This window comes from Narcine bancroftii, chromosome 2, assembly GCF_036971445.1.
Source record: "Narcine bancroftii isolate sNarBan1 chromosome 2, sNarBan1.hap1, whole genome shotgun sequence".
Classification (NCBI taxonomy): domain Eukaryota; kingdom Metazoa; phylum Chordata; class Chondrichthyes; order Torpediniformes; family Narcinidae; genus Narcine; species Narcine bancroftii.
Window position 1 is genome coordinate 275,822,506 of NC_091470.1, and position 22,213 is coordinate 275,844,718.

The 22,213-nt window shown below is 38.1% G+C and overlaps 1 protein-coding gene across 1 annotated transcript in view; it reads left to right on the forward strand.

Annotated features, from left to right (window-relative positions):
• Positions 1 to 22,213, forward strand: part of LOC138755282 (eukaryotic translation initiation factor 3 subunit E-A) — a 155,366-nt gene that overhangs the window by 73,418 nt on the left and 59,735 nt on the right. Inside the window, exon 8 of the mRNA XM_069920988.1 lies at positions 9,800 to 9,926. Coding sequence (XP_069777089.1) covers positions 9,800 to 9,926 — 127 coding nt within the window. The remainder of the gene's footprint in view (positions 1 to 9,799; positions 9,927 to 22,213) is intronic.

Here is a 22,213-nt window from a genome sequence, read left to right on the forward strand (position 1 = left end):
ATATGGAGAAAGAGCAAGGAAGATTACCATTCCAAAAAAATCAGAGGTATATTCTGTTAAGTTGTTGCAGTTTCAAGCCTGAGAAGTCGCAAAAGATGTAAGTGATCAAAACAAGTGGATGAGCAGGTATAACCAAAAACGTAACTGTTGCTGGTAACCCATTTGCTTTTATATATGTGTGTACATATATATATATATATTATGATCTGGAAGAGAATAGAGGTGGCATCATTACTAATGACTAATTTAGTGGTCATTGAAGAAGGTTTGCTAATGTTGTAACAGGATACACTGTAGATCAAGTGGGTAAATCAAATTTAGACAAGTGTGTAGTGATCCATTTTGGGAAATTAAACCAGGCCAGGACATGCAAGGAGAAAGGAAGGCTTCATGGGGAGGGTTATTGAACAGCAAGATCTTGGGCTACAAGTACAAAATTCCCTGGAAGTGGAAACTTGGGTAATGTGAAGAGTTTGTTTGACACTCTTGTCTTCATTGGCCCAAGCACCAGTTGGGATACCATGTTACAGTTGTACAAAACATTGTTTGCATTTGGAATGTTGTGTGATTTCCTGGCTATAGGAAGATTGTGGTTCAGCTTGAGAAGGTGAAGAAAAGTCTCACAAGGATATTGCCTGGACTGGGGGGCTTGTGTTATAAGAAGAGATTGGATATTTTTAGCTGTTTTTTTTTGGAACAAAAGAGCCAAGGGATGACCTTACTAAGGTTTATGAAATTATGGCAGGGCATAAATGAGGTTGATGGTATTTATGCAGGATAGAGGAGTCTAGCACTACAGGGCACAGATTTAACATGCTAGAGGAAAGAATCAAAGGAGACCTGAGGACATGGGTAAATGGAATGAGCTGCCAAATGAGTGGTTTATGTACACCATTTAAAATAAAATAAGCAGAAATGTGGATGGGAAAGGTTTAGAGCAATGGTTTTCAAACTTTTTCTTTCCTCTGTTATTAGTAAGGGATTGCTTAAAGTGGTATGCGAGTGGGGTAAAAAGGTTGAGAGTATTTGCTTTGGATTTCCAGCATCTGCAGTTTTCTTTTGATTTTCATTTTCTGCAAGAAACAGATGGTTGGAGATTACTTATTTTAAATATCTGAAATCTGCTCGTTTCTTGTCAGCAATGAGGAGAACAAACCTAATTTTTCTAGATCATCCATGTACTGAGATTCATCATCCTTGGAATTAATCATATAAATAATATAGTTCATGTGTGTTGAGATTAAACATGGAACAACGATGACATTGAGCTAAATGTAAACTCCTCCTTATAAGCCTGTTGAGATAAGGTAGATTGTGTAATGTGATTAGGGGTCCTTGACCAATTAAGGATCTGAAATAGCAGGGAAAGCAGACTATATGGAGATACTACAGTTGTATCATTACCTAGTGCAAATTTTGCCTCTCTGCTGAAGTATATTTGAAGTTGGATATTGAGAGCTTTGATAATTTGAGGTGAAATAATATCCATAATTAAACAATGCTTAAAAATTAAAAAATGCTTAGTAAAATTGACTGCTTAGATACTTTGTGGCAGTGAATTGTCTATGGTTGACAGTTACTGAACTTTTGATAAATTACCACACTAGCTAAATACTGTATCACATTTGGCTAAAGACTCAGCTCAAACACCTGCAAACTCTTCACTTAAGTGCTTTGAGGTTTTATAAACAGTTCACTCACTGCAATACAACACTAGATATAGATGTAATAGCTGCACCATTTTGATTACAATATTCATGTCTCTGTAGATAAAGTTTGAGGTTTATATAATGTGATATAGCTCACAGTTGAATGCAAATTTGGTGCCATACTTACTAGATAACTAGAAACTTTTGTTTTAACAAATGCTAAATCTTCAATTGCCACTAAAGTGACATTGTTCTGACCTCAAAGCCCCACAGTGTGACTGTTTATGTGCAGTCACATGGTTTCCAGTCATGATAAAAAGTGAGCACCCTGAATGCCATTCTATGCCACCATAAAGAAAGCACAGGAGTTCCAGTTCGTGAATTAACTTCCATTTGTATATTGTCATTAATATTCAGTGTTCAGTACAATTATTCTCTAGAGGCTGAGGAGAAGCTGTCATTGCTGGGACTCAACACACCTCTCCAACTGGATTCTGGACTTCTTAACAGAAAGGTCACAGTCCGTCCAGGTCAGCAGCAAAATGTTGCACATTGATGCTGAGCACTGGGGCACCTCAAAACTGTGTGAGCCACGACTCCCAAAGCCAGATGCAGCTCCAATAGAGTCATCAAGTTTGCAGATGACATGACCTCATCAGCAACAGCGAGTAATTGTACGATAGAGAAGAGGTGAAAAATCAAGTGAAATGGTGCAGGAATGACAATACAAAGGAGATGATTGTGAATTTCAGGAGGACCAGGGGCAACCACCCTCCACTACCCGTTAATAGCTTGGCAGTTGTAAGAGAAGAAAGCACCAAGTTCCTTGGAGGCCACTAAAGAAGTGACCTAATCTGGACACACGTCTTGACGAAGGACTCAGGCCCGAAACATTGTTAATATATCTTTACCTCCTATGACGCTGCGTGACTGCTGAACTGCATGGTAGTTCTGGCTCTGATACTCCTGTACCTCTTGTCTGATTGAGGAGATAATAGATCCAGCAGGGAGATATGTAATGATAAAATGTCAGATATATTCAGAATTTTGGAATTTACTCAATGTATACGCACCTAATGAAGAAGATCAAAAATTTATGCAAGATATCTTTTTGAAGATTGCAGATACGCAAGGGAATATACTAATAGGAGGGGATTTTAACCTTAATTTGGACTCAAGTATGGATAAAACTGGAAAAAAGACTAACAGAAAGAACAAAGTAATCAAATTTATAATTAAATCGATGCAGGAAATGCAACTTTTGGATATAAGGAGGAAACAACACCCAAAGGAAAAGGAATATTCATATTATTCAGATAGACATAAAACATACTCAAGGATAGACCTATTCCTGTTATCAGCCCACATTCAAGGAAGAGTTAAGAAAACGGAACATAAAGCTAGATTGTTATCAGATCACTCACCCCTGTTATTGGCAATAGAGCTAGAGGACATCCCACCAAGAATGTATAGATAGAGAATAAACTCCATGCTACTTAAAAGACAGGATTTTAGAGAATTAATTGAGCGACAAATTAAAATGTACTTTGAAATAAATACGGAATCAGTGAAAAATAAATTTATACTATGGGATGCAATGAAAGCATTCATCAGAGGACAGATAATAAGTTATGTAACTAAGATGAAGAAGGACTACAATCGAGAAATAGAACAGTTGGAAAGGGAAATAACAAATACAGAAAAAGAATTAGCAATAAAGGAAGATACAACTAAAAGAAGAGAATTGACAGACAAGAAAATAAAATATGAAACACTACAAACATATAAGGTGGAGAAGAACATAATGAAGACAAAACAGAAATATTATGAGCTAGGAGAAAAAACGCACAAAATACTAGCGTGGCAGCTTAAGACAGAACAAACTAAAAGAACGGTATTGGCATCAAGGAAAAAGGACAAACAAATTACATATAACCCAACGGAGATCAACGAAAACTTCAGGGAATTCTACGAACAATTATATCAAACTGAAAACGAAGGGAAAGAAGACAAAACAGATGAATTTCTAACTAAAATTTAACTACCGAAATTACAAACAGAGGAGCAAAATAAATTAATAAAACCATTTGAAATAGAAGAAATACAGGAGATATTAAAAAAAACTACCGAACAATAAAACACCAGGAGAGGATGGACTCCCAATAGAATTCTATAAAACATTCAAAGACTTATTAATTCCTCCTCTCCTGGAAGTAATGAACCAGATTGAAAAAACACAAAACATACCAGATTCATGCAAAACAGCAATAATTACAGTAATACCAAAGACGGGGAAAGATCCACTAACACCAGCATCGTATAGACCAATATCTCTACTTAACACAGATTATAAGATAATAGCTAAATTATTAGTAAACAGATTGGCCGACTGTGTACCAAAAATAGTAAAACTAGACCAAACTGGATTTATTAAAAAAAAGACAAACAACGGACAATATCTGTAAATTCATTAACTTAATCCATGCAGTACAAGGAAACAAAATTCAACAGTAGCGGTTGCTTTAGACGCAGAGAAGGCCTTTGACAGAGTAGAATGGAATTATTTATTCAAAATACTACAAAAATTCAACCTACCAGAGAAATATATTAATTGGATTAAAGCATTATATAAGGGACCATTGGCGAAAGTGACAGTAAATGGATATATATCAAACCAATTTAAATTAAGCAGATCAACAAGGCAGGGATGTCCACTATCTCCCTCACTGTTCGCGTTAGCTATAGAACCACTAGCAGAACTGATAAGAACAGAAAATAAAATACGAGGGATAAAAATAAAAGAGAAGGAATATAAAATCAGTCTATTTGCAGATGACGTTATAATATACTTAACAGAACCAGAAATATCAATAAAAGAATTACATAAGAAATTGAAGGAATATGGAGAAGTATCGGGGTACAAGATCAATGCAAATAAAAGTGAAGCAATGGCAATGAATAATGCAGATTTCACAAAATCACCATTTAGATGGCAAACACAAGCAATTCGATACCTAGGTATACAACTAAATAATAATCTTTGCCATCTATATAAACTAAATTATCAGCCATTAATGAAAAAATTACAAGACGACTTAGAGCACTGGAAAGACTTACCACTAACACTGATAGGAAGGATAAACTGTATTAAAATGAACATCTTCCCAAGGATACAATACCTATTTCAATCATTACCAATTCACCTAACAGAGAAATTCTTCAAGGAGCTAAAGAAAATAATAAGGAAATTCCTATGGAAGTGGGGAAAACCGAGGATAGCACTAGGTAAATTAACACAATGTTACAAACAAGGAGGTTTACAACTACCAAACTTTAAGAATTATTATAGAGCAGCACAATTAAGATACCTATCAGATTTTTAATCAAACAAGGGAAAAACCAGATTGGACCAGATTAAAGCTAGATAAAATAGGGGAGAGGATACCTGAGCATTGAAAAATTGGGTGAAAAATTGGTGCAACGTAGGAATTCACCAGTATTACACCATCTGCTCAACATTTGGAAGAAGATTCACGTAGAAAGGAATAAAATAAATTATCAACTACCAAAATTAATATTGACACAAAATCAACTAATCCCTTTCACAATAAATATCCTTTCCTTCAGAGAATGGGAGAGAAAAGGGATCAAAAGAATAGAAAATTGTTTTTCGGGAAATAAATTATTATCTTTTGAACAAATGAAGGACAAATATAATATAACTTTGCATACCAACTGAAAACGTACTTGAAGGACAAATTGGGAAACAGTCTGAGGTTACCAGAAGGAAGCAATTTTGAATATGTGATTACAGACACAATGATAATTAAAAAATTTATAACAAACATGTACATCAAACTGCAAGAAAAGGAGAACAAGGAAACAAACTGTAAACCTAAACAAAAATGGGAACAAGATCTAAACATAAAGATAAAGAATGAAACATGGGAAAGCTATGCTCCGGAACCATGAGAAATACAATAAGCACGAGATTACGCATGATACAATATAATTGGTTATACACAGGCTATACATCACACCCCAAAAGTTAAATAAATGGGACCCAACAGTATCAGACAGATGTTTTCGCTGTAAAAAGGAAACGGGAACAACAATACATGCAATTTGGACATGTGAGAAAGTGGAAAAATTTTGGGAAGATCTAAACCAGATATTAAATAAAATCACAAAAAGCAATATACCAAAAAAACCCAGAGATCTTCCTCCTATTAATATAAGAAATAAACAATTTGGACTCGATTTGGATGGAGCACAGAAAAGATTTATTATGATAGCCCTAGCTGTAGCAAAAAAATGTATTATGTCAACCTGGAAATTAGAAGACAACTTGAGAATACAACAATGGTACATAGAAATAAATAAATGTATTCCATTAGAAAAAATAACATATAATTTAAGAAATAACATCACAATATTCGAACAAATATGGGAACCATACATGAAATACAATAGAGAAATCCTACAATGAACCTCCACCACCTAAAATGACAGAAGAAGACAACAAAATGAACTGACTCAGTATATAAAAGTAAAAGATAAAAATTTATTGTTTATTTTATTAAGTGACAACATTGTTTAACGGATTTAATATATCTTAGATTGAACTTTGAATAAATGGGAAGGGGGAGAGGGAGGGAGGGAGGGAAGGGAGGGGGGAAAAAGGGGAGAAAATGACACTATATATTCAAGAGAAAAAGGTCTGTATGTATTTTGATCAATATAGTTTATTGTATAAAAAATAAAAAAATTTAAAAAAAAGAAATTATTATTGGGGTCTCACTCCCCACCACTCCTCTTTCCCCCCCCCCCACCCAATCAATGTGCTCTATCAGAATTGTTGTTCAAAGATGGCTCACAACATAATTGAGGGCCCCTTTCACCCGCATGCAGCATCTAGTCCAATCAGACAAGAGGTACAGGAGTATCAGAGCCAGAACTACCAGGCAGAGAAACAGGTTCTTACCATGGGCAGTGAGACTACTGAACGACTCATGAACTACTCATACAAAACCCTCTGAGACTCTACTATTTATTTATTTTTATATGTGAATATACATACTGCATGTGCTTCATTTGTCTGTGTATTATGTCTGTATGTATATTTGCATGTTTTTGCCCTGAGGACTGGAGAATACTTTCATTGGGTTGTATTTGTACAATTGAATGATGAAAAATTTGAACTTGATATTATAACATAACTTTCAAAATGAGTTTGGGAACACTCTAGTAACTCAGGAGGAAAATTGGTAAGTTTAGATGGTGGAGAGATGGTGAAAAGATTGGGTGCAAATGTTCAGATATGGCCTCGATGAAATGTCATAATCCCAGTGTTGTGAAATTCACTTATTTAAAGACATGAAAATAACAGTTTTTAGATACCCTTCTGGTTATCAGAACATTATTGGCATTATCTTAAACAGGAATGTGTTGTGCTTGAGTATTTTCCACTTAGCCATTGTAATCCCGAATGCATGGCACTGTATCCATCATCCAAAGGGTGAATTTTAACAGTTCCAGCAAAATATTAGAATGATTGAGTCAGAATCAGACTATATAAGGTATTGAGTTTTATATTTAAGCTGCTCTGTCCAAATCTGCTTAATACTGCAGAGTTTTTAATATAATTGCTGAACTTGAGTTTGACACAATTCTTTGTTAATATATGCGCATTGCTTCAGCTTCTTCTCTCGTTGATGATTTTAAAATACTCTTGTCACAGAAAGATAGGCTAAAAGCTAAAATATTATTCTTGGATTATTGACAGAAGTTTGAGTTTTAGGAAGAAATTGATCCCATTTCATGCAGCTGTGTTATGGAAATGAGCATACTAATGCCATTTGATGCAAAAGTATTCTGTGGTCTAGCTCTGATTTTTGCCATTATTCTGCATTTTAATTTTGAGAGCACATCTCTTTTAAAATATTTTTATTGAGTTTAACAGATAAACATAAATACATAATTGACAATTACACAATAATTCATTTGTATACAAATAAGCAAGCACAAAAAACAAAAGGCCAATGAGTGGATAAAACTACATTAATAATTGCTTATAATACCTCAAAAATTTTTGATTTATACCCATTTGTTGAAATGATGTACAGGTACACAATCCTTTATCCAGATATCTAAAATCCGGAAAGCTCCAAAATCTGGCAAGTGGGAGAGAGAAGGCAGCGCGAGTTGGGCGGGCAAGGAGGAAAGACCGGCAGCGCGAGCCAAGCGGGTGGGGGGGGGGGGAACCAGCAGCGCGAGTCAGGTGGGCGAAGGGGGGGGAGACCGGCAGCGTGAGTCGGGCGAGTGAGTGGGGAGACTGGTAGCGCAAGTCAGGCGGGTGAGGGGAGAGACCGGCGATGCAAGTTTGAGAGAGCGGGGGGGGGTGGAGAGATGGCAGTAGGGACTGGAAGGGGGGGGGTGGATATGGCAGCACAATTTGGGTGGGCTTAAAATCTGGTTTTCTGAAATCTGGAAAAATTCGAAATTTAGTACACACTGTCCCCAAGGGTTCCGGATAAATGATTGTGTACCTGTATAAAATAACGTAAAAAAGAAAAAAAAAGCTTAAAACTAAATTTAATCCATCCCCTCCCACTAATCGAGGTCACTGTATAAATTTAAAAAAAAATCAATAATGTGGAACTACTGATGACTCCTGGAGAACTGGAATATACAATAATTGTTAATTCTTCCAATTATAAAAAAAATTCTAAGAATGGGCCCCACAATTTCATAAATTGAAACTTTCTATCTTAAATATTACATCTAATTTTCTCTAAACTTAAATAGGACATTATGTCATTCAGGTATGACCACTGTGAAAGAGTAGGGGATGAATCAACTTTCCATTTCAATAAAATGCTTGTCTGGCTTTCAATGTAGTAAAGGCTAAAACCTTTTTCTGAGATGCCAATACAAGTTTATCTGAATCACAAGGAAAAACCAAACAAAGCAATTAACAGGCAAGATTCCAAATTTATCTTAAGAATTATTGAAAAATTTTGGAAAATGTTTTTCCGGAGTCTCTCTAAATTTGGGCACTCCCAAAACATATGGATCAGAGAAACTTAAAAAATTTTACATTTCTCACATAATGGATCAATATTTTTATAAAAATAAGATTATTTATGTTTGGACATATGAGTTCAGGGTGCCACCTTAAATTGTGATAAGTAGTGTCTTGCACAAAATGAGAGTAGAGCATATGTAAAATATACATATAATAACATTTGTAATTTACTTTTAATATTACATTTGGATAAGTCGATGAATTTCCCCTTGGGTGGAAATGAATTGAAATTCTCAAAAAAAACTTCTATGTTGGCGATTTTAGGATTTTTTTTTTACAATTTTCCTTTTCCAAATTAACATGTAATCTGTTAATGAGAAATAGGTTGAGAAGTTGGGCTCAATTTAGGAAATTCTTCAGAATTTCACTGGCTAGTCCCATTATAGATAACCCTCTTTTTCAACGGTCTTCATTGGTCGCAGGTTTTAAGAAATGGTATAGAATAGGTATTCAAAGTTTTAATGATCTCTTTATTTGAGATAATTTTGGCTCTTTCGAAAAATTATCAGCTCAGTGTAATCTTTCCAACTCACACTTTTTCAGATATTTACAAATTAGACATTTTGTTCAGTCTAAGGTTTTGGATTTTCTGTGAATTTCCAACACTAATGTTCTTGATTTGTTTTTTAATTGATGGTTTTATTTTCATGGTAGATTAACATCATGTATTTATAATAATTTATTGTATTTAAATTCAGTTCCTGTGGCTGGGATCGAACGATTGGGAACAAGATTTGAACAACATTTTCAGATGAACAGGGCACTTTTCTGATTGCTCTTATTAAACTGCTCATAGTCATTTTATATTTCTCTCCTTGAAAGAGAAAAGGAAGTTGAAACAACCTCGCTATATAGCTGTTCAGTATTGAGGTTTTTGTCCTGATTTTTACTTATAGATGACATCCAGATATGAATATCATAACAATGGAACATTTGTTAAAGACTCAGAACTGTTAGTGGTTGGCATTGTCATACAAAAAAAGGTTATTTCTTGCTGTGTTCTTTGTGTATTTAAAGCAGAAGATCTCCTAGGCTGACTTGTCTTTGTCTCTTTGCTATCTAGATATCTAAATGCCATTCAGACAATGTGTCCACACATTCTTCGCTACCTTACCACAGCAGTGATCACCAACAAGGATGTCCGAAAACGTAGACAGGTCCTAAAAGATTTAGTGAAGGTTATTCAGCAAGTGAGTACTTATTTAAAAATTTGTATATACCTGTTTTTTATGACCCTAAATTAGGAAGCATTTTACTTCTTGTCAGTCTTTCTACCTTTTTTTTTTCCTACCTTTTGGGATCTTCAGTCTTCATAAATCCAGCTTAGTACTGCCAGATAAACCTGTCCATGCTGACCATATTGCCCATCCAAACTAATCCCATTTGCCTGCATCTTATCGGTATCTGACTCGCTGCCTTGCAAAAAAGATTTAGAGTATCTGTTGTATCTGTGCCTCTTGTAATTTAGTAAACATCTAAGATCATTAAACTATGTGTACATGGACTTTAGTAAGGCCTTTGACAAGGTCCCACATTGTAGGTTAATCAGGAAGGTTCATAAGCTTGATATTTAGTAGAACAAGGCAGAATAATAGTTTTGGACAGACTAGAAGGGCAGAAAAGCCTGTTTTCTGTGCTGTAATCTTCTATGGTCACCCCTCAGCTTTTTATATTCTAGTAAGAATAAACTCAACCTATCCAAACTGCCCTTGTAACTACAGCCTTCCATTCCAGACAGTATTCTGGTGAATCTCTTCATCACTCTCTCCATTGCTGCCACATCCTTCATATGTAATCCAAGTACGGCCTGACCAGTGTTTTGTACATTTGCAACATGGTGTCCCAACTCTTAATCCTAAATGCCTCCGTGTACAAGCCAAGCACACCAAGTGCCTTCTTCACTCCCCCGTTCAGCTATGTCACCGCTTTCAGTGAGTTTTATATTTGCCACCCAAGGTCTCTCTATGAGATGAATTTTAAAATGTTTTGAGCAGCACAAAGGGAGCTGAGCTGGTCTATATGCCCAACTCAACCACAAGAACAAGAAAGAACCACCACTGCGCATCCCCATGTCTCCTGATGATCCTCTCCTGTCCACAACCGAGGATGATGTATGGCCTGCCTTCAAGAGAGTGAATCCGAGAAAAGCATCTGGTCTGGATGAAGTACTTGGGCAAGTATTAAAATTCTATGCTGACCAACTTATCATTGTATCCATGGATAGCTTCAACATCTCACTCCAGCAGGGGGAGGGACCCATCAGTTTCAAACAGGCATCAATCATACCAGTGCCCAGGAAGAATGTGGTAACCTGCCTAAATGACTATCAACATGATGAAGTGATCCGAAGGCTGGTATTGAAACACATCAGCTCCGCTCTGAGCAGTGACATGGATCCATTCAAATTCATCTGTCATATCAGCAGGCCGACAGTAGATGCCATCGCACTGGCTCTATACAAAGCCCTGGAGTACCTGGACAGCAAAGATGCATACCTCAGGATGCTCTTTATTGCTTACGGTTTGGCATTTAACACCATCATCCCCTCAAAATTGATCAGCAAACTCCAAGACCTGGACTCAAAAGCCCACTATGTAATTGGATCCTGAATTTCTTCACCTCCAGACCACAATCAGTGAAGATTAGAAAGAAAATCTCCACAATTTTCATTAATACTGGAGCACCACAAGGCTGTGTTCTTAGCCCCTTGCTCTACTCACTTCTATGATTGTGTGGCTCAGTACAACAGCACCACCATCTACAAGTTCTCTGACAATGCCACAGTACTGGGTTGTATAAAAAGGGGTGATGAGTCAGCAGACAGGAGGGAGATTGAAAACATAGCTGAATGGTTCATCAATAACAACCTTGCAATCAAAGTCACCAAAATCAAGGAGATGATTGTTAACTTCAGGAAAGGAAAACCAGAGGTGTACAGTCCAGTGACCATTAGGAGATCAGAGGTGGAGAGCGTGAACAAATTTAAAGTTTTAGGAGTCGCTATCTCAGAGTATCTTTCCTCGATCCAAAGCTAATGGCGTCATGAAGAAAGAATGCCAGCATCTCTACTTCCTCAGGAGTTTGTGGAGGTATCCTGGGTAAACTTGTACCTCTCACTTTGTTCGTTTTAGATTGGTCACAGTGTTTGAGCTACCGAAAGAAAACAGAGACACATGCTGAGAGCACCTCAGTTTATACAAATCTTTATTACTAAATCTAAAGTTGATTTCAAACTACAATATGCAAGCCCTTCCCAATTATATTTATCAACGCCTGGACTGGTCCCAACTGCCGAAGCGAGGCAACAACTGCACACTTGTAGTAGGTTGTCGGGGCGCCGCAGCTTCTTCACCTCCCTCAACCGGGACGTTGGTTGGACTCTAGAAGTTCTTCTTGTTGAGAGACGTTTCCACCCCTCAGAGAGTCTGAAACTTCAGCAGCGGGACCATGGCTTATATTACCCAAAAATTGTTTACTCATAGCCCATCACCCTGAATAAATGGTTTACTTATCTTCAAGGTCTCCTGACAGTCTGTGACCAACAAAAGACAACTGCATCTCTGAGCCTCATGGTGTAAATTAGATTATGTCTTCTTCATACATTATTCTCCAAGTAGGCTTCTGATACTTAAACTTGTAAAAGCAAAAGCATGGTCTAAATCCTCCATTACAGGAGGTTTGGTATGACACCAGAAGCCCTAGCAAATTTCTTCAGATGTGTGGTGGAAAACATGTTGTTGGGCTGCATCAACGTCTGGTATAGGGACACCAATTCCCCGAGCGTAAAGCCCTGCGAAAGGTAGTGGACACAGACCGGACATCACAGGCAAAACCCTCCCCACCATCGAGAACATCTACAGGGAATGCTGCTGTCAGAGACCAGCAGCAATCATCAAGGATCCACGACACCTAGCACATACTCTATCCCCGCTGCTATCATCAAGAAAGAGGTATAGGTGCCACAAGACTCTTACCATCAGGTGTAGGAAGAGATGCTGCCCTCCACCATCAGAATCCTAAACAATGAGCTCCATCAGAAATGAATTTAAGGACTCTTGTACTTCTGCGTGGGCTGCAGTAAAAAGAATCTCAGGGTTGTATGTCATGTTTGTTCTCTGACAATAAATCTGAATCTGACTTCATGGGGTTGAGAATTTAAAAGTGGGTATGTTTCTAGATTAAGAGCCATTGGAGGACTAAATATTGAGTGATGTACGGATGGAATGCAAACAACAGAATTCTGGACAAGCTTGGTTTGAGGAGAGTGGAAGATTGGTTAGGCAATCAACATAGTAGAGAACACCAAGAGGCCATTGTACTAGAGTTATCAACTTCTTGTGTATGTATGGCGTATAGAAGTTTCTGTATTTGAATTTGAGTAAAACTAAGTTCAGAGATGCTCAGGTTGATTTTGTACTTTTTTTTAGTATTAAATTTTTTAATTTTTTTTTTAAATTTAGACATACACCACTCTAACTGGCCATTTTGGCCCATGAGCCTGTACAGCCCAATTACACCCGATTAACCTACAACCCTGTTACGTTTCCAACAGTGGGAGGAAACTGGAATCTCTGGGGATAACCCACACAGACTCAGGGAGAACGTACCAACTCCTTAAAGACAGTGTTGGATTTGAACCTTGGTCCCGATCGCTGGCCCTGTAAACAGCGTTGTGTTAACTACTGCGCCAACTGTGCCACCCCGTTGGAGAGAAAATTGAGGATAACATTTTATTTTGATTCAGAAGTCAAAGGTCTGATTTCCAGACAACTATGAATGAGGAAAAAGTTGAACGACCATTACGCAGACCATCTTAATACTTCCACATCTAGAACTGATTTTAAAATTAATGGAAAATATGTGGCTTTGAATTCTAGTGACATTGCCTTATTATGTGCCGATCAAGCTTTATTTGATGTATAGATTGTGTATCAGATATGGCGAAAGGGTTTGAAAACAATACTGCCTGTGTTAGTCAATCTGTTCTGCAGCAACTGGAGTATTAAATTATTTGGGTAATATTACAAGAAATAATGTGTCCTCATTACATCACTTGTTTTATAGTGCTTATCTCCTGTAACATTAGACTTCTGTCCTTCAACTTCATCTAATGCAGTGTTCCTCAGCTGTTTATTAGACTAACCTCCCATTGCTTCACCAGCTTAATACTTGGCTTAAATCCCTTGTGTTTAAAACATTAGACCAAGATGGCTTGAAATTGGCACACTGCATGTTAATGTAAGAACTCGAGTAGTTTTTTTTTTGTTGATTACACAAAATTGCTGGAGAAAGTCAGCAATCACATATTGTTCTTTATATAGGAAACATTAAGACACATAGCCATTATTTTGGGCCTGAGCCCATCGCCAAGGTATGAGCAAAATGCAGGTAGATCTGAATAAAATGGTGGGGAGAGGAGCACAGGCAAGGGGTCATAAGTGGATATTGGAGGAAGGGCACAAGAAACAAAGCTGGGAAGTGATAAGAGGAGTGAATCGTTCTCTGAATGGAGAGGAGAGCTGGAGGAAAGGATCCGGAGGAATGAGGAGGAGAGAGAGAGTGGAGTGGCTTAACGAAAACTGGAGAAGTTGATTGAAGAGAGTCCAACTAAATATTTGATGCTGCTCCTCCAATTTACAGGTGACCTTGGTTTGGCAATGCCTGAGACCATGGACAGACATGTCATAGGGATATGGAATTAAAATTATTGGCCACTGGGAGATCCCCATCATTCCTACCCTTGCTCTTTCCTTCCTTCTCCCCAGCCTTTTAATTCAGACACCTGCCAGCTTTCAACTTATAACTTGAAGGGCTCAGGTCCAAACATCTGTTTATACAGTATCTTTACCTCATACAGATGCTGTGAGACCTGTTCTGTTCCTTCTGCATTTCTGTGTTTTTACTGCATTGTCAGTGTCTGCAGACTTTCATGTTTCACAGCAATGAAGGAATGTGTATGTGTATATGTTGATGGTAAATGTACAGGTGTTGGCATTTCCATGTACCTCGTGCTCCTGCCCCCTTTCATTGAAGCGATTGTAGGTTTGAGAGCTGTTTTCAGAATAATCTTTATGAATAATATACACTGCAATGATTAGTGGAGGAGGAAATTAATATTTAGAATGGTGGAGGTCTTGCCAATCTTTTAGCTGGATGCTATTGAGTAGTTGAAATTTCATGCACCTGCTTACCAGGCAGGATTTGTGGAACCTCCTGCTGCTATTCTGGCAGTTTAATTTTCTTTCTTTACATTATGACATTCTTATTTTTTTACTCGAAGAGAAAGCAGATATAAATTTACTCAGCAGCAATGACATCTTCCAATCTATATAGTTGTTTTAATTGGTGTTTCTTGGATGACTGATTTCCTTTGACCATATTCATACTCATGAATACTTGTGCACGCAATTTTCTAAAGTGCATGTAGAAGAAAGTGCAGTGCTCAATAATCATCTGACTTTCTGTATTGTAAAATATGAACGATGATCTCATTCTCTGCAGCAAGTATTGATGGAAATCTAATCCTTTGGGGCCTTTTAAACATCGTAGAGTGTTACATGGTCTATCTGACTCTGTTGGCAGTTAAGATCTGACATGTAACTGAGTTGTCCAGGCTTTGTTATTTTCAGCTGCCTTTCAGCTAACTGTACTAAGTTAGCACTAAGTACTGTACTAAGGACGACTCCTTGAGTATGTTCGTGCAAAATATTACTCTTGAGCTGACTTGTATCTACACAGGATGATTCTTGAGTATGGTCCCACCTGATCCTACAATCTCTCCTGAGCCGGAGCATTTGATGGCAGAACTAGATAAGATCTGGTTTTAAAAATGGAGGAACATGTTTGATACTTGAGGGGAATGATTTGCAAGGCTATGGCAAAAGAGCCAGGAAACGGACTAATAACTTCTTGTAGAAAGCAAGCATATATTCCATGACCTCTGTCTATTTACTTTGCTGTATCAATTCTATTATATGGCAAACAGGAAGAAAAGGACAAAGGCCTTGGTGTGAAACATCAGTTTACTGGAACAAAGTATTTGTTTGCTCTTGTCGAGACCATTTATCGGTGGCAAGTCTCCAATGATTCATTTATATGAAAATAACTATTCATATTTTACTAATGTGTAGAACTTTTTGTTTCATCTATACCTGAAAAGCTCCAGGATATCTGTTTGTCCAAATGCTTCTTATCAAATGTGGTTAGCCTGCTCCTTAGCCATCGAAATGGAGCATGCAGCAGTGGTTCCTCATCCTCGAGCGGCTGAAAAATGCAGGAAGAAATAATTTCACTGTTGCAAATTCTTACCTGTCTTCTGAGGATGTGGATCATAAGAATTCCATGTGAGCTTGCACGAATGCAGTGCTTTAAGAGTGTTTGTTGCCATTTGGTGGCATAATCCATGCAGTTTGTTCTGGCATTTTAGTGATGATGTTGCAAGTAGTTATTGGTTGGAGACAACAGCTTACAAAATAATTTTTGGAATGTTTGACAAATTAACCCATATTCTGCTGCAAATTTACAAACAAAATGGAAACACTAGTTCCCTAGTACATATTTGGGTGCTACAACATTTCTCACTATTGTGCATTAATTTCTGTTCTGCCTTATATTGGGCTTTTTAATGTTGCCCTTCGATAAAGTCTTGCTTCTGCCATGTGATGTATTAAATATCTACAATGCAGAGCAGGTGACAACATTTTAATCTCCAGCAAAGGAATGTAATTTTTTACAGTTCGTCATGAGCAAAGTTCACATATGCACCCAGTGAAGTTAGCTCTTGATGTGCTATATTTCAATTCACATAAAATTAAATTTAGTTAGCATCCATAGCCTCTAAGCTTGTCCATCATTCTGAGATCCAAATGCTAAAAGTGGACTGTTTTCTCCACGATACTGGTTCAGTTTAACTAAGGGGATCCGAGTTACATTCTGATCTTTCTTACTTCTCTCAGGGAAACCATTCCAAAGGTGGATCATCGTGCATGAAATAATGCTTCCTTTTCTTCATGTTTGTAGCTTCCCATTTTGGCCAATTCCAGATCACCTTGTTCTGTTTTCCTATTACCATAGCTAATGTCCAAGACCTTTTAGTACCTAAAACACATTTCTGCCTTTGCACGTTGGCAACACCTGAAGCAGTTGCATTCTGAGGCGTTCTTCAAATTGAATACACATCAATCCAATCTACTGCAAAGCAATCACTTAATGTTTAGTTCCTCCACCTACTTGTCAAACTGTAATGTTAACTCCATTTATTATCTCCAGAATGAGTATTTCTAGCATTTTCTAGTTTCATTGGTAACATTTAAGGTGCTTGGATCTGCCCTGAATCCACGTCAGATAAGAATGTAGTTAAATGTTCAAAAGTTACTCCCTTTGCTGGTTGGCTTTTTGCTTGGTCTGATTAAACTCCTGTTCAGTGCTGTGGAGTTTTTTTTCTCCTGCTCTTCATGATTCAATATAATTGTCAATTGTAGAAGACTTGGAAAAATAACAAACAATTCTAGAAAATGTGAGCCTTTTGGGCAATGAAATCAGTGGCAGATTTATGGATGGGTTAGTAGAAAGTGGAAAAGGTTTTGAATGCCAAGGGTTGGCTGAAATGAAATGAAAAGTTAAAGCCAAGTTTTGACAAATATTTCCATCATATTTGAGTTCACTTGTGACTGCTTTGAATTCTTTGGCTTGTTTTTCCCTGAATATTGTGGATGGAAGCTGTTCATATTAAAATGCAAAATCCAGCATATGCGGGAATCTGAAATAAAAACACAAAACAACCACCATGGATTTAAGAAAGGAAAATCAATTTTGGCAAATTGATTCAAACCTCTTTGTAGTTGTAAGTCATGAAATGCACAAAGGAAAACCAATGGAAATGATTTGTTTGGGCATTCCGATGTGGTCACAAAACAAGAACAAGGGATTAGGAATAATATTCTGGTTTAGACTGAGGAAGGTTCAATGGACAAGAAACTGACCAGAATGGGCGGGTTTGAGACAATGTCCATACTTCATCATGAAGAAAGCGCATCTACCCTGAGAGCTCTTATCAGTGATTCTCACTGGAGTTTATATCCCTCCTGATGCTGATTACAAACAGGTACTTCATGATGTGGTGGTGAGGCCTCAATTTATCAATTATATTGACGATGTTAATTAGAATAATAAAGCTTGCTGGGTGCCAGAGTGGATTCTGAGAGTGTATAAGAGGGTTCAGAGGGATATGAAAAAATGTGAGGACTTTGTGGAAAGAATCGAGGCCATCCTCTTTGGTAGAAATAACAGAAGTGGTGTAAAGCAGTGGCTTGGTGACCTTGTACACAAATTACTCAAGTAGAGCAAGCAATTGTAAAGACCAATGGAATATTGGTTGTGAAAAAAAAGGATTTGTTTTCAAGTGTAAAACATCTTGCCAAAATTATATACTCTTGGTTACAGCTCATCCTTTTGTGAGGAAGACTGGAGGAAGAATTATCTCAGGAGGTGGTGCCTTGAAATTCTATACATAAAGGTTGTGGAGGCAGTCATTGACGTTTTTTAAGCCATCAATCTAAAGATTTTGAGGATATAAAGAGAAATCAAGGAATCTTGATTCAAGGGCGGCACGGTTGGCATTAGCAGTTGGCACAACACCTTTACAGTGCTGGCAATCATTCAGGGGTGGGGGAGGGGTCGAGTCATGCACTGTCTATAAGGAGTTTGTACATTCTCCTCGTGTCTCCGGGAGCTCCGGTTCCCTCCCGCCGTTCAAAACGTACTGGAGTGTAGATTAGTGGGGTATAAATTGGGCGGCATGGATTGTGGGGTGAAATGGCCTATTACCATGCTGTATGTTTAAATTTTTAAAAAATTAAACCTCGGATTAGGCAGAAAATGGAGCTGAGGTAATATCTCATTGAGTGCTAGGATAAATTTGAGGGCTGAGTGGCCTTTTTCTGTTATTATTGTCCATGGAGAGAGGGAACCAAAATTAATCTTTCAAATGGATAAGAAGTTTTCAAGAGGCTTTGATGCTTATTTATGGTCGTAGACCGTACTGGCAAGCTCAGGATTTATTGTCCATCTTTAGTCTTGACGATCGTCCCGTTTTTAAGTTTTAGGTTGGTTTTATGGTCATCACTGAATTTGATCCACTCCTGTATTTTCCCTGCTCTTTGGGGCCTTTTTTTGGAAATCAAAAAGCTTGGGAGAAAAGTTATTAAATAACAACCCAACCAATCGACTGTCTTTCGTTCACTCTCTCTAATAACTTTTCCCATTGCAAAAGTTATGTTTTGTTAACTTATGCCATTGTCGTTTCTTTTTGTATGGGGTTTCATCTCTGGGAATTCATCAGTATATCCTGCAATTCCTTCTTTGAGGTTCCTGTGATGAGTTCTCCCATTTTCCTGTTTGGTTTTGGTTATTCTTCTCTGGCACAAATCCATGATGATTTCAGTGATCCACCATTTAATAGTTCAACTATCTGCAAGCCACGTAGTAATGAAGTAGCATTTGATAGATTACTATGCAGCTTAACTGTGATCCTGGAAATTTGGGGATAATGTTGAAAAGTTTTCAGTTTCCATGGGCTTGCCTGTTTTTCTTTAAATGCATGTAATAGCATACAAGAACTTGTGTAGAAAAACACAGCCAAGTATGATCACACTCATTGTGGAAGAAAAGAAGTAAAATGAATTACAATTTGTTAAAAGTACTCCCATTCAACTTTTTGGCAGCCTAAACCATTCCATAACCTTTGAGTGTCAGATCTTGGAGTCTTCTCCAAGAGGAATCATTACACAGGCCCATTCCAGTGAAATACAGGCATTGACTTAACCTGGTATTGTGCCATTTGGTTCAAAATCAAGGATGGAAATTACAGCTGTTCTGAAAACTCAGGAGTTGACCTTGGATAATGAAGGCATGCATCCTACCAAAAAGTACAAGGCAAAGCTGGACAGCATAGCATGAAACAGCACAATGCATTCACATTGATCAGGGAGCCAGTGAAGCAGCTGCATCCACTTCATCTACTTGATGTGCTGTTGTACCTGTAGTTACTGCTACTTATGTGAGATGGGCCTTGGAGAGTGAACTTGTAACGGCACTGATTTAACACAGCTTACAGGGTCACATCTTGAAGATGGAGACCAGAGTTAATTAGGTGATACCAGATGAGATCGGGATTGGTATGCTGTGTACGGTTTCCATCAACAGGTTGAAGCCGGAGTATATTGATGGTCCATGTTTTGCGTTGGAGACAAAGGCAGAGGACCAGTAGCACCCTTACAATTTGGACCGTGTATTGCTTGTCTTGTACTATCGTAGAGGTCAGGCCGAACTGTCAGCCCTCCGGACGCTACATCACGGGACAGTTTCAATCAGTCACCTCGCTTGGCTTGGAGGCTGGGGGGGTTGGGGGGCTGCTGTTACGGTCGTGTATTTACCTTCATTGGGAGGAGGAGAGTGAGTGTCAGGATCACCCATGTGGCAGTGAGCTAATGAGAAGATCAGAGGAGTTTAACTGCGTGGTGTTTGGGGAGTTGAAGAATGCAGTGTTGGGTCTAGTGATTAATAAAAAGAAAGTTGACTTCATGGTGTGCTGAAAGAAACTAGTGAGTGTATTCTTTATTTGTTTGTATGCTGTGTCAAATCAGTGCTGTTACAAATTCTTGGAAAGTGGCAGACCCAGCTCAAGTTCTTGGAAGTGTCTTCTGTGCACGTGCGCATCAGCAGGAGGGTACATTCACAGAGATCTTTAATCTCGCCCTGCATCAGACTAGTTCTTTACTGCTTCAAGAAGACCAACATCGTACCTGTACCAAAGAAAAGCAGAATAACAACTGTAAATTGTGCCAACTGATGACCTTCTTCAGATGTGTAATGGAAAGTGTGCTGACTGGCTATATCATGGCCTGGTTTGGGTGCACCAATACCACTGAGTGGAAAGCCCTGCAAATGGTAGGGGACATGGCCCAGTATATCACAGGCAAAACTCTCCTCACCATCGAGAAAATCTACATAGAACACCGCTGAAGAAGAGCAGCCGCATTCATTGCGGATCCACATTACCCAGGAAATGCTCTGTCCTTGCTGCTATCATCAGAGAAGAGGTATTGGTGCCATAAGAGTGGTACAACCAGCTTCAGGAATAGTTGCTATCTCCACCATCAGACTCTGAAACAACAGATTCAATTAGAGTCTCATTTAAGGATTCTTGCTTTGCACATTATTTATTATTAAATATTTATTTTCTGTATCAGTTTTTATATATATATCTCTTGAGTACAGATTTTTGCACTATCATTAGGTAGAAATTCTTCCTGGCCCTAGGGATGAAGAATCTCAGGGTTTTATGTGTATATTGAACTCTGACAATAATTTTGAACTTTGACATCTGCCATCGTGAAATGCTTTGAGAGCTGAGACATGACTCGCATCAACTCAAGCCATCTAATCAGCCTTGACCCACTTCAATTTGCCCAACATCCAAACAGGTCTGTGATAGGTGCCATTTCCCAGCCCTCCACTCACTCCTGGAACACTTGGATAACAAGGACACCAATGACAGACTACATTTCTTCTTTCGAAAACCAGCAAACTCATATCCAAACTTTGAAACCTTAGTTTCAGCATTGTAGCTAGAATTTTCACTTCCTGCCTAACAAACTACAGTCAGTGGAGATGGGAAGCATCTCCACTGCCCTGCAAGGATGTGTGCTCAGCTCTCTACTATACTCTTTCAACAACCACAACTGCATAGACAAATATCACTAACTCCATCTTTAAGTTTGCTAAGCAAATTAATTATTCCCAGCATTGGATTATTTGCTAAATGAGGATTTGAATGGATCTGCCATGACCAAGAAATGTTTGTTACTTCAGAGGATTCTGTGGAAATTTAAAAAGAGAGCTCATTGAATGGCTGGTGATTCCAGTGACTGAATGGCTTCAGTACCTTGCCTCAGCATATGATGACCAGTTCTGCACCTGAACTTTGGACAAATGGCAGAAACCCAGGTTGCTGCACTGAGTGAAGGCTGTGAAAAAGATTACAGAGAATGGAGAATAGCTTCAGAGATAATTCTATAATCTACCATGGCTGGGGTTCTAGTCAAACTTGTTGCACTTTGTGGTTATCTAGAGAATTGACCAGCTGGCTCTGTATGGAGTACTCTCTACTTCATATTGCATCTGCTCAGATCATGATGCACTTTGTTCAGGAATAAGGGACATTTTTATTTGATCTGCAACGTTTGTGGAGTACTATTATTTTCACCGGTTCACTTTTTATCTTAGTCTCACCTACTTTTTTCCCCACTGTAATTTTGTTGGGAATTGAATGATGGTAACTAAAGAGAACTTGATACTGTTGAAGGGAAGGTGTCATTGAGGAACCACAGTCTGTCTGAGTTGGTCACTCTTGGTTCATCCCTATCAGGTGATCCAATTGATGTTCTTGTTTCATCAATAGCTATTTTTTCCATTAATG